This window comes from Salmo salar, chromosome ssa18 (assembly GCF_905237065.1).
Source record: "Salmo salar chromosome ssa18, Ssal_v3.1, whole genome shotgun sequence".
NCBI classification, from domain to species: domain Eukaryota; kingdom Metazoa; phylum Chordata; class Actinopteri; order Salmoniformes; family Salmonidae; genus Salmo; species Salmo salar.
The window spans coordinates 49,361,615-49,375,393 of NC_059459.1; the positions used below are offsets into that span (position 1 = coordinate 49,361,615).

The 13,779-nt window shown below is 45.3% G+C and overlaps 1 protein-coding gene across 1 annotated transcript in view; it reads left to right on the forward strand.

Moving 5' to 3' along the window:
- LOC106577471 (thrombospondin-2-like) overlaps nt 1–13,779 on the forward strand; it is a gene marked incomplete at its 5' end in the record, with an annotated part of 128,856 nt that overhangs the window by 14,841 nt on the left and 100,236 nt on the right. The window contains 3 exons of the mRNA XM_045700575.1: nt 9,322–9,449; nt 11,095–11,229; nt 11,567–11,785. Coding sequence (XP_045556531.1) covers nt 9,322–9,449; nt 11,095–11,229; nt 11,567–11,785 — 482 coding nt within the window. The remainder of the gene's footprint in view (nt 1–9,321; nt 9,450–11,094; nt 11,230–11,566; nt 11,786–13,779) is intronic.

Here is a 13,779-nt window from a genome sequence, read left to right on the forward strand (position 1 = left end):
GGCCAAGAATGAGGTTAATAGGATGATAGAGTGGGCCAAGAATGAGGTTAATACGATGATAGAGAGGGCCAAGAATGAGGTTAACAGGATGATAGAGAGGGCCAAGAATGAGGTTAATACGATGATAGAGAGGGCCAAGAATGAGGTTAACAGGGTGAAAAGAGAGGGCCAAGAATGAGGTTAACAGGATGACAGAGAAGGCCAAGAATGAGTTTAACAGGATGGTAGAGAGGGCCAAGAATGAGGTTAACAGAATGATAGAGAGGGCCAAGAATGAGGTTAACAGGATGAAAAGAGAGGGCCAAGAATGAGGTTAACAGGATGAAAAGAGAGGGCCAAGAATGAGGTTAACAGGATGAAAAGAGAGGGCCAAGAATGAGGTTAACAGGATGATAGAGAGGGCCAAGAATGAGGTTAATAGGATGATAGAGAGGGCCAAGAATGAGGTTAATACGATGATAGAGAGGGCCAAGAATGAGGTTAACAGGATGATAGAGAGGGCCAAGAATGAGGTTAATACGATGATAGAGAGGGCCAAGAATGAGGTTAACAGGGTGAAAAGAGAGGGCCAAGAATGAGGTTAACAGGATGACAGAGAAGGCCAAGAATGAGGTTAACAGCATGAAAAGAAAGGGCCAAGAATGAGGTTAACAGGATGAAAAGAGAGGGCCAAGAATGAGGTTAACAGGATGACAGAGAGGGCCAAGAATGAGGTTAACAGGATGATAGAGAGGGCCAAGAATGAGGTTAACAGGATGATAGAGAGGGCCAAGAATGCGGTTAACAGGATGAAAAGAGAGGGCCAAGAATGAGGTTAATACGATGATAGAGAGGGCCAAGAATGAGGTTAACAGGATGACAGAAAGGGCCAAGAATGAGGTTAACAGGATGATAGAGAGGGCCAAGAATGAGGTTAACAGGATGAAAAGAGAGGGCCAAGAATGAGGTTAATATGATGATAGAGAGGGCCAAGAATGAGGTTAACAGGATGATAAGAGAGGGCCAAGAATGAGGTTAACAGGATGATAGAGAGGGCCAAGAATGAGGTTAACAGGATGATAGAGAGGGCCAAGAATGAGGTTAACAGGATGAAAAGAGAGGGCCAAGAATGAGGTTAACAGGATGATAGAGAGGGCCAAGAATGAGGTTAATACGATGATAGGGAGGGCCAAGAATGAGGTTAACAGGATGAAAAGAGATGGCCAAGAATGCGGTTAAGAGGATGAAAAGAGAGGGCCAAGAATGAGGGTAACAGGATGATAAAGAGGGCCAAGAATGCGGTTAACAGGATGAAAAGAGAGGGCCAAGAATGAGGTTAACAGGATGATAGAGAGGGCCAAGAATGAGGTTAAGAGGATGATAGAGAGGGTCAAGAAGGAGGTTAATATGATGAAAAGAGAGGGCCAAGAATGAGGTTAACAGGATGATAGAGAGGGCCAAGAATGAGGTTAACAGGATGAAAAGACAGGGCCAAGAATGAGGTTAACAGGATGATAGAGAGGGCCAAGAATGAGGTTAACAGGATGATAAGAGAGGGCCAAGAATGCGGTTAAGAGGATGAAAAGAGAGGGCCAAGAATGAGGTTAACAGGATGATAGAGAGGGCCAAGAATGAGGTTAAGAGGATGATAGAGAGGGTCAAGAAGGAGGTTAATATGATGAAAAGAGAGGGCCAAGAATGAGGTTAACAGGATGATAGAGAGGGCCAAGAATGAGGTTAACAGGATGAAAAGACAGGGCCAAGAATGAGGTTAACAGGATGATAGAGAGGGCCAAGAATGAGGTTAACAGGATGATTGAGAGGGCCAAGAATGAGGTTAACAGGATGAAAAAGAGGGCCAAGAATGAGTTTAACAGGATGACAGAGAGGGCCAAGAATGCGGTTAACAGGATGAAAAGAGAGGGCCAAGAATGAGGTTAACAGGATGACAGAGAGGGCCAAGAATGAGGTTAGCAGGATGATAGAGAGGGCCAAGAATGAGGTTAACAGGATGAAAAGAGAGGGCCGAAAATGAGGTTAACAGGATGACAGAGAGGGCCAAGAATGAGGTTAACAGGATGAAAAGTCAGGGCCAAGAATGAGGTTAACAGGATGATAGAGAGGGCCAAGAATGAGGTTAACAGGATGATAGAGAGGGCCAAGAATGAGGTTAACAGGATGAAAAGAGAGGGCCAAGAATGAGGTTAACAGGATGACAGAGAGGGCCAAGAATGCGGTTAACAGGATGAAAAGAGATGGCCAAGAATGACGTTAACAGGATGACAGAGAGGGCCAAGAATGAGGTTAGTAGGATGATAGAGAGGGCCAAGAATGAGGTTAACAGGATGAAAAGAGAGGGCCGAAAATGAGGTTAACAGGATGACAGAGAGGGCCAAGAATGAGGTTAACAGGATGACAGAGAGGGCCAAGAATGAGGTTAACAGGATGAAAAGAGAGGGCCAAGAATGAGGTTAACAGGATGACAGAGAGGGCCAAGAATGAGGTTAACAGGATGATAGAGAGGGCCAAGAATGAGGATAACAGGATGATAAGAGAGGGCCAAGAAGAAGGTTAACAGGATGAAAAGAGAGGGCCAAGAATGAGGTTAACAGGATGATAGAGAGGGCCAAGAATGAGGTTAATACGATGATAGGGAGGGCCAAGAATGAGGTTAACAGGATGAAAAGAGATGGCCAAGAATGCGGTTAAGAGGATGAAAAGAGAGGGCCAAGAATGAGGGTAACAGGATGATAAAGAGGGCCAAGAATGCGGTTAACAGGATGAAAAGAGAGGGCCAAGAATGAGGTTAACAGGATGATAGAGAGGGCCAAGAATGAGGTTAAGAGGATGATAGAGAGGGTCAAGAAGGAGGTTAATATGATGAAAAGAGAGGGCCAAGAATGAGGTTAACAGGATGATAGAGAGGGCCAAGAATGAGGTTAACAGGATGAAAAGACAGGGCCAAGAATGAGGTTAACAGGATGATAGAGAGGGCCAAGAATGAGGTTAACAGGATGATAAGAGAGGGCCAAGAATGCGGTTAAGAGGATGAAAAGAGAGGGCCAAGAATGAGGTTAACAGGATGATAGAGAGGGCCAAGAATGAGGTTAAGAGGATGATAGAGAGGGTCAAGAAGGAGGTTAATATGATGAAAAGAGAGGGCCAAGAATGAGGTTAACAGGATGATAGAGAGGGCCAAGAATGAGGTTAACAGGATGAAAAGACAGGGCCAAGAATGAGGTTAACAGGATGATAGAGAGGGCCAAGAATGAGGTTAACAGGATGATTGAGAGGGCCAAGAATGAGGTTAACAGTATGAAAAGAGAGGGCCAAGAATGAGTTTAACAGGATGACAGAGAGGGCCAAGAATGCGGTTAACAGGATGAAAAGAGAGGGCCAAGAATGAGGTTAACAGGATGACAGAGAGGGCCAAGAATGAGGTTAGCAGGATGATAGAGAGGGCCAAGAATGAGGTTAACAGGATGAAAAGAGAGGGCCGAAAATGAGGTTAACAGGATGACAGAGAGGGCCAAGAATGAGGTTAACAGGATGAAAAGTCAGGGCCAAGAATGAGGTTAACAGGATGATAGAGAGGGCCAAGAATGAGGTTAACAGGATGATAGAGAGGGCCAAGAATGAGGTTAACAGGATGAAAAGAGAGGGCCAAGAATGAGGTTAACAGGATGACAGAGAGGGCCAAGAATGCGGTTAACAGGATGAAAAGAGATGGCCAAGAATGACGTTAACAGGATGACAGAGAGGGCCAAGAATGAGGTTAGTAGGATGATAGAGAGGGCCAAGAATGAGGTTAACAGGATGAAAAGAGAGGGCCGAAAATGAGGTTAACAGGATGACAGAGAGGGCCAAGAATGAGGTTAACAGGATGACAGAGAGGGCCAAGAATGAGGTTAACAGGATGAAAAGAGAGGGCCAAGAATGAGGTTAACAGGATGACAGAGAGGGCCAAGAATGAGGTTAACAGGATGATAGAGAGGGCCAAGAATGAGGATAACAGGATGATAGAGAGGGCCAAGAAGGAGGTTAACAGGATGAAAAGAGAGGGCCAAGAATAAGGTTAACAGGATGAAAAGAGAGGGCCAAGAATGAGGTTAATATGATGATAGAGAGGGCCAAGAATGAGGTTAACAGGATGATAGAGAGGGCCAAGAAAGAGGTTAACAGGATGAAAAGACAGGGCCAAGAATGAGGTTAACAGGATGATAGAGAGGGCCAAGAATGAGGTTAACAGGATGATAAGAGAGGGCCAAGAATGCGGTCAAGAGGATGAAAAGAGAGGGCCAAGAATGAGGTTAACAGGATGATAAAGAGGGCCAAGAATGAGGTTAACAGGATGAAAAGAGAGGGCCAAGAATGAGGTTAACAGGATGATAGAGAGGGCCAAGAATGAGGTTAAGAGGATGATAGAGAGGGTCAAGAAGGAGGTTAATATGATGAAAAGAGAGGGCCAAGAATGAGGTTAACAGGATGATAGAGAGGGCCAAGAATGAGGTTAACAGGATGAAAAGACAGGGCCAAGAATGAGGTTAACAGGATGATAGAGAGGGCCAAGAATGAGGTTAACAGGATGATTGAGAGGGCCAAGAATGAGGTTAACAGGATGAAAAGAGAGGGCCAAGAATGAGTTTAACAGGATGACAGAGAGGGCCAAGAATGCGGTTAACAGGATGAAAAGAGAGGGCCAAGAATGAGGTTAACAGGATGACAGAGAGGGCCAAGAATGAGGTTAGCAGGATGATAGAGAGGGCCAAGAATGAGGTTAACAGGATGAAAAGAGAGGGCCGAAAATGAGGTTAACAGGATGACAGAGAGGGCCAAGAATGAGGTTAACAGGATGAAAAGTTAGGGCCAAGAATGAGGTTAACAGGATGATAGAGAGGGCCAAGAATGAGGTTAACAGGATGATAGAGAGGGCCAAGAATGAGGTTAACAGGATGAAAAGAGAGGGCCAAGAATGAGGTTAACAGGATGACAGAGAGGGCCAAGAATGCGGTTAACAGGATGAAAAGAGAGGGCCAAGAATGAGGTTAACAGGATGACAGAGAGGGCCAAGAATGAGGTTAGTAGGATGATAGAGAGGGCCAAGAATGAGGTTAACAGGATGAAAAGAGAGGGCCGAAAATGAGGTTAACAGGATGACAGAGAGGGCCAAGAATGAGGTTAACAGGATGACAGAGAGGGCCAAGAATGAGGTTAACAGGATGAAAAGAGAGGACCAAGAATGAGGTTAACAGGATGACAGAGAGGGCCAAGAATGAGGTTAACAGGATGATAGAGAGGGCCAAGAATGAGGATAACAGGATGATAGAGAGGGCCAAGAAGGAGGTTAACAGGATGAAAAGAGAGGGCCAAGAATGAGGTTAACAGGATGAAAAGAGAGGGCCAAGAATGAGGTTAATATGATGATAGAGAGGGCCAAGAATGAGGTTAACAGGATGAAAAGAGAGGGCCAAGAATGAGGTTAACAGGATGATAGAGAGGGCCAAGAATGAGGTTAATACGATGATAGAGAGGGCCAAGAATGAGGTTAACAGGATGAAAAGAGAGTGCCAAGAATGAGGTTAATACGATGATAGAGAGGGCCAAGAATGAGGTTAACAGGATGATAGAGAGGGCCAAGAATGAGGTTAACAGGATGATAGAGAGGGCCAAGAATGAGGTTAACAGGATGAAAAGAGAGGGCCAAGAACCATTATTCCACTGACAACATATTTGCGAACAGGAACAATCCAAGTAAACTATGGAAGTTTTTGAAGCAGTTAGGATACAGTACAGATAATTTATTCCATAACAGTCTAAACTAACATATGGAATTGTTTTAAGATTGTCATACCAAGGATAATTTAGCTATTGTCTAAGCTTAAGATGGTCATACCAATGATAATTTAGCTATTGTCTAAGCTAACATGTGGAATTGTTTTAAGATGGTCATACCAAGGATAATTTAGCTATTTGATTTGGAATTTTAGGACTCCTTTAGTAAAAAAACAATTGTAAAAAATAATTTGATGAAACATTGATTTTGGCCTTTCTGCTAAAATCAAATCAAATCAAATGTTATTGGTCACATACACATATTTAGCAGATGTTATTGTGGGTGCGGCAAAATGCTTGTGTTCCTAGCTCCAACAGAGCAGTAGTATCTAACAATTCATGTGTAAAGCTGTATGTAAGATGTAAGAAGGGCTTTATTAATACATTTGATTGATTGATTGTATGTAAACATTATTTAAACATAATTAAAGTGACTAGGGTTCCATTATTAAAGTGATTTCAAGTCTATGTATGTAGGGCATTAGCCTCTAAGGTGGAGGCCGGCTAGGGATTGCTATTTAACAGTCTGATGGCCTTGAGATTGACATTTACATTTACGTCATTTAGCAGACGCTTTTATCCAGAGCGACTTACAAGTTGGTGCATTCACCTTATGATATCCAGTGGAACAACCACTTCACAATAGTACATCTATATGGCGCGAAATACAAATACCTCAAAAATGCTATAACTTCAATTTCTCAAACATATGACTATTTTACACCATTTTAAAGACAAGACTCTCGTTAATCTAACCACATTGTCCGATTTCAAAAAGGCTTTACAGCGAAAGCAAACCATTAGATTATGTCAGGAGAGTACCCTGCCAAAAATAATCCCACAGCCATTTTCAAAGCAAGCATATATGTCACAAAAACCAAAACCACAGCTAAATGCAGCACTAACCTTTGATGATCTTCATCAGATGACACTCCTAGGACATTATGTTATACAATGCATGGGTGTTTTGTTCAATCAAGTTCATATTTATATCAAAAACCAGCATTTTACATTAGCATGTGATGTTCAGAACTAGCATACCCACCGCAAACTTCCGGTGAATTTACTAAATTACTCACGATTAACGTTCACAAAATACATAACAATTATTTTAAGAATTATAGATACAGAACTCCTTTATGCAATCGCAGTGTCAGATTTTAAAATAGCTTTTCGGTGAAAGCACATTTTGCAATATTCTGAGTACATAGCCCGGCCATCACGGCTAGCTAATTTGACACCCACCAAGTTTGGCCCTCACCAAACTCAGATTTACTATAAGAAAAATTGGATTACCTTTGCTGTTCTTCATCAGAATGCACTCCCAGGACTTCTACTTCAACAACAAATGTTGTTTTGGTTCCAAATAATCCATAGTTATATTCAAATACCATTTTGTTTGTGCGTTCAGGTCAGTATCTGAAGGGTGACGCGCGAGCGCATTTCGTGACAAAAGATTTAAAAATATTCCATTACCGTACTTCGAAGCATGTCAAACGGTGTTTAAAATACATTTTTATGCAATTTTTCTCGTAAAATAGCGCTAATATTCCAACCGGGCGACGTTTTATTCATTCAAAGGCTGAAAGAAAAAAATGGAGAATTCACATGAACACGCATCTCCAGTGTCACTGTTCTCAGCCTGACCACTCACAAAATCTCCTGCTGTTTTTCGCCCAGAGACAGGAAAGACGTCATTCCACTTTCTGGCGCCTTCTGAGAGCCAATGGAAGCCTTAGAAAATGTCACGTTACAGCAGAGATGCTGTATTTTCGCTAGAAATGCCACAGAAGGAGAACAAATTGTCAGACAGGGCCACTTCCTGTATGGAATCTTCTCAGGTTTTGGCCTGCCATATGAGTTCTGTTATACTCACAGACACCATTCAAACAGTTTTAGAAACTTTAGAGTGTTTTCTATCCAAATCTACTAATTATATGCATATTCTCGTTTCTGGGCAAGAGTAGTAACCAGTTTAAATCGGGTACGTTTTTTTATCCGGCTGTGCAAATACTGCCCCCTAGCCCCAACAGGTTAAATCACTAATCCAGGGTAATAATTTATCCATGGAGCTAAAACAAACAATACAGGTACATCTCAATGGTGGCATTGGCAGGGGCTCTTGTTCACTGCCACTTTATGCATGCTCTTCCTGGTACAATAGTGCCCCCAAGATCATTAAAAACAAACTGCGGACACCTCAAAACTAATTTGTTAGTATTATTCTTAGACTTCCAGCACATACTGATCTTGACCATTCGCACTTTGAAAGCCACAGATGGCTCAAAGTGGAGGAGTCTCTGTCAGTCTCTCTCCTCAAAGTGGAGGAGTCTCTGTCAGTCTCTCTTCTCCTCAAAGTGGAGGAGTCTCTGTCAGTCTCTCTCCTCCTCAAAGTGGAGGAGTCTCTGTCAGATCAAGTTTTGTCTTGTTCATCAGATTGTCCACAGTATGGTCCCCAAGCACCTTAAAACAACTTTAACTTGGTCAGGGATAACAATAACTATTCCACTACAAGGAATGAAACCAACACTGTTCCTTTTAGATTTAAGAGTGGTATGTGAAAAGATAGCTTTTTGTACTCGCCTGACATTCTTTGGAATAGTCTTCAAAAATAACTAGAAATTCATAACCTCCATGGTCGGTTTCAAGTTCTCAATGAAAAAAATCTCTAAGTAGCAGCATGTCTGAAAAGAGAGCAGTATGCCTACAGTATGTGGGAGAAGAGAGAGCAGTATGCCTACAGTATGTGGGAGAAGAGAGAGCAGTATGCCTACAGTATGTGGGAGAAGAGAGAGCAGTATGCCTACAGTATGTGGGAGAATAGAGGGCAGTATGCCTACAGTATGTGGGAGAATAGAGAGCAGTATGCCTACAGTATGTGGGAGAAGACAGAGCAGTATGCCTACAGTATGTGGGAGAATAGAGAGCAGTATGCCTACAGTATATGGGAGAAGAGAGAGCAGTATGCCTACAGTATGTGGGAGAAGAGAGAGCAGTATGCCTACAGTATGTGGGAGAAGAGAGAGCAGTATGCCTACAGTATGTGGGAGAAGAGAGAGCAGTATGCCTACAGTATGTGGGAGAAGAGAGAGCAGTATGCCTACAGTATGTAGAAGAAGAGAGAGCAGTATGCCTACAGTATGTGGGAGAAGACAGAGCAGTATGCCTACAGTATGTGGGAGAAGAGAGAGCAGTATGCCTACAGTATGTGGGAGAAGAGAGAGCAGTATGCCTACAGTATGTGGGAGAAAAGGACTACTGGCTGCCTACTGGGTTTTCTATTGTGTAGAAGATATTGCCCTGTAAATATTAGGGATTGATTGTTGAATATAGTAGGGCTGAATAAGACAAGGGTGATGTACCTGTCCAGAGGTGGTTATTATGGAACTGAATTATATTTCTGTCATTGTTTGCGTCCTCTACCACTGGAGTGCTCGTATGTCTGTTTTAACATTTTATAGTCAATTCTACCAATCAAACTCTATGGCCTTCCTCTCTCTCTCTGTGTAGACAGCTGTCTTTCTGGGCCCTGCTTCCCTGGGGTCTCCTGCCACTCTGGGACTGATGGCTCATGGGAATGTGGGCCCTGTCCACTGGGTTACCATGGAAATGGCTCTGTCTGTGAAGACCAGGATGAAGTAAACACACACACACACACACACACACACACACACACACACACACACACACACACACACACACACACACACACACACACACACACACACACACACACACACACACACACACACACACACAACCTCTATCTCTGTGTGAGTAATGTGTGTTGCAGGGTGTGTGTAACCTCTCTCTCCTGCAGTGTGTGTTGCAGGGTGTGTGTGTAACCTCTCTCTCCTGCAGTGTGTGTTGCAGGGTGTGTGTGTAACTTCTCTCCTGCAGTGTGTGTTGCAGGGTGTATGTGTGTAACCTCTCTCCTGCAGTGTGTGTTGCAGGGTGTGTCTGTAACCTCTCTCCTGCAGTGTGTGTTGCAGGGTGTGTGTGTAACCTCTCTCCTGCAGTGTGTGTTGCAGGGTGTGTGTAACCTCTCTCTCCTGCAGTGTGTGTTGCAGGGTGTGTGTGTAACCTCTCTCTCCTGTAGTGTGTGTTGCAGGGTGTGTGTGTGTAACCTCTCTCCTGCAGTGTGTGTTGCAGGGTGTGTGTGTAACCTCTCTCTCCTGCAGTGTGTGTTGCAGGGTGTGTGTGTAACCTCTCTCTCCTGTAGTGTGTGTTGCAGGGTGTGTGTGTAACCTCTCTCCTGCAGTGTGTGTTGCAGGGTGTGTGTGTAACCTCTCTCTCCTGTAGTGTGTGTTGCAGGGTGTGTGTGTAACCTCTCTCCTGCAGTGTGTGTTGCAGGGTGTGTGTGTAACCTCTCTCTCCTGCAGTGTGTGTTGCAGGGTGTGTGTGTAACCTCTCTCTCCTGTAGTGTGTGTTGCAGGGTGTGTGTGTAACCTCTCTCTCCTGCAGTGTGTGTTGCAGGGTGTGTGTGTAACCTTTCTCCTGCAGTGTGTGTTGCAGGGTGTGTGTGTAACCTCTCTCCTGCAGTGTGTGTTGCAGGGTGTGTGTGTAACCTCTCTCCTGCAGTGTGTGTTGCAGGGTGTGTGTGTAACCTCTCTCTCCTGCAGTGTGTGTTGCAGGGTGTGTGTGTAACCTCTCTCTCCTGCAGTGTGTGTTGCAGGGTAAGTGTGTAATCTCTCTCCTACAGTGTATGTTGCAGGGTGTGTGTAACCTCTCTCTCCTGCAGTGTGTGTTGCAGGGTGTGTGTAACCTCTCTCCTGCAGTGTGTGTTGCAGGGTGTGTGTAAGCTCTCTCCTGCAGTTTGTGTTGCAGGGTGTGTGTGTAACCTCTCTCCTACAGTGTTTGTTGCAGGGTGTGTGTAACCTCTCTCTCCTGCAGTGTGTGTTGCAGGGTGTGTGTAACCTCTCTCCTGCAGTGTGTGTTGCAGGGTGTGTGTAAGCTCTCTCCTGCAGTGTGTGTTGCAGGGTGTGTGTGTAACCTCTCTCCTACAGTGTGTGTTGCAGGGTGTGTGTGTAACCTCTCTCCTACAGTGTTTGTTGCAGGGTGTGTGTAACCTCTCTCTCCTGCAGTGTGTGTTGCAGGGTGTGTGTGTAACCTCTCTCCTGCAGTGTGTGTTGCAGGGTGTGTGTGTAACCTCTCTCTCCTGTAGTGTGTGTTGCAGGGTGTGTGTAACCTCTCTCTCCTGCAGTGTGTGTTGCAGGGTGTGTGTGTAACCTCTCTCTCCTGCAGTGTGTGTTTCAGGGTGTGTGTAACCTGTCTCTCCTGTAGTGTGTTTCGCAGGGTGTGTGTGTGACCGAGTGTGTGAATACAGACCCAGGGTTCCACTGTCTCCCCTGCCCCCCCCGATACCACGGCAACCAACCCTACGGTCTCGGACTGGAAGACGCCAACAACACCAAACAGGCCAGTGTGTGTGTGTGTGTGTGTGTGTGGTGTGTGGCGTGTGTGTGTGTGTGTGTGTGTGTGTGTGTGTGTGTGTGTGTGTGTGTGTGTGTGTGTGTGTGTGTGTGGTGTGGGTGTGTTTTGACTGTAAGTGTGTGTTGTAATTATAAGTGTGTGTGTGTGTGTGTATGTGTATGTGTGTGTGTGTGTGTGTGTGTGTGTGTGTGTGTGTGTGTGTGTGTGTGTGTGTGTGTGTGTGTGTGTGTGTGTGTGTGTGTGTGTGTGTGTGGTGTGGGCTATGGGTGTGTTTTGACTGTAAGTGTGTGTGTTGTAATTATAAGTGTGTGTGTGTGTTTAGGTCTGTGAGCCCCACAACCCCTGTAGAGATAATACACACCGTTGCAGTCAGCATGCAGAGTGTGTGTACCTGGGCGTGGCGTCGGAGACTGTGTATCGGTGTGTGTGTGGCGTTGGCTTCGCTGGGGACGGCTTCCTGTGTACTGAAGATTCTGACCTAGATGGCTGGCCCAATCATATCCTTCCCTGCCACCACAACACAACCTACCACTGTCTACAGGTACACACTAACACACACACACACACACACACACACACACACACACACACACACACAACACAACCTACCACTGTCTACAGGTACACACTAACACACACACACACCCAGGCACACACATAACACACACAACTGTATACGCTTAAGATTCACTTCGAAATAGGACATCTGTCGGGAGATGCCTTTAAAACCTGCCACTAGGGGCAACGGTGAGCACTATTACCATCCAGTAGGCTTGGAGTTTACTGGGCCGTTGTGGACAGGGATGGCGGATGTGCGAACAGTTAGACAGAACACTTCCACGTCCCACCACTAGGGAGCAGCATACACTAGGCCAGGTGCTGAGAGTGACAGTCAGTAATTGGTCACAGGTGTGAGAGATTGGGATTGGCTTTTGTATGTATGAATTATTATTATTATTATTATAATAATTATTATTATTATTACTATTATTATTATTATTATTATTACTATTATTATTATTATTATTATTATTATTATTATTATTATTATTATTATTATTGGGCTGGCCTAGCTATCCCTGGACCGTGGTTAGCTGTCTCCTAGCTATCTCTGAACCATGGTTAGCTGTCTCCTAGCTATCCCTGGACCACGGTTAGCTGTCTCCTAGCTATCCCTGGGCTGTGGTTAGCTGTCTCCTAGCTATCCCTGGACCATGGTTAGCTGTCTCCTAGCTATCCCTGGACCATGGTTAGCTGTCTCCTAGCTATCCCTGGACTGTGGTTAGCTGTCTCCTAGCTATCCCTGATCCACAGTTAGCTGTCTCCTAGCTATCCCTGATCCACGGTTAGCTGTCTCCTAGCTATCCCTGATCCACGGTTAGCTGTCTCCTAGCCATCCCTGATCTACGGTTAGCTGTCTCCTAGCTATCCCTGATCCACGGTTAGCTGTCTCCTAGCTATCCCTGATCCACGGTTAGCTGTCTCCTAGCTATCTCTGAACCATGGTTAGCTGTCTCCTAGCTATCTCTGAACCGTGGTTAGCTGTCTCTTAGCTATCCCTGGACTGTGGTTAGCTGTCTCCTAGCTATCCCTGATCCACGGTTAGCTGTCTCCTAGCTATACCTGGACCGTGGTTGGCTGTCTCCTAGCTATCCCTGGACCACGGTTAGCTGTCTCCTAGCTATCCCTGGACCACGGTTAGGTGTCTCCTAGCTATCCCATGGACCACGGTTAGCTGTCTCCTAGCTATCCCTGGACCATGGTTAGCTGTCTCCTAGCTATCCCTGGACTGTGGTTAGCTGTCTCCAAGCTATCCCTGATCCACGGTTAGCTGTCTCCTAGATATCCCTGGACCGTGGTTAGTTGTCTCCTAGCTATCCCTGGACCGTGGTTGGCTGTCTCCTAGCTATCCCTGGACCAAGGTTAGCTGTCTCCTAGCTATCCCTGGACTGTGGTTAGCTGTCTCCTAGCTATCCCTGGGCTGTGGTTAGCTGTCTCCTAGCTATCCCTGGGCTGTGGTTAGCTGTCTCCTAGCTATCCCTGGGCTGTGGTCAGCTGTCTCCTAGCTATCCCTGGACCGTGGTTAGCTGTCTCCTAGCTATCCCTGGACCACGGTTAGCTGTCTCCTAGCTATCCCTGGACCGTGGTTAGCTGTCTCCAAGCTATCCCTGGACCACGGTTAGCTGTCTCCTAGCTATCCCTGGACCACGGTTAGCTGTCTCCTAGGTACAGTGCCTTGCAAAAGTATTCACCCCCCCTTGGCATTTTCCCTGTTTTGTTGCATTACAACCTGTAATTTAAATTGATTTTTATTTGGGTTTCATGTAATGGACAAACACAAATTAGTCCAAATTGGTCTCCTAGCTATCCCTGATCCACGGTTAGCTGTCTCCTAGCCATCCCTGATCTACGGTTAGCTGTCTCCTAGCTATCCCTGATCCACGGTTAGCTGTCTCCTAGCTATCCCTGATCCACGGTTAGCTGTCTCCTAGCTATCTCTGAACCATGGTTAGCTGTCTCCTAGCTATCTCTGAA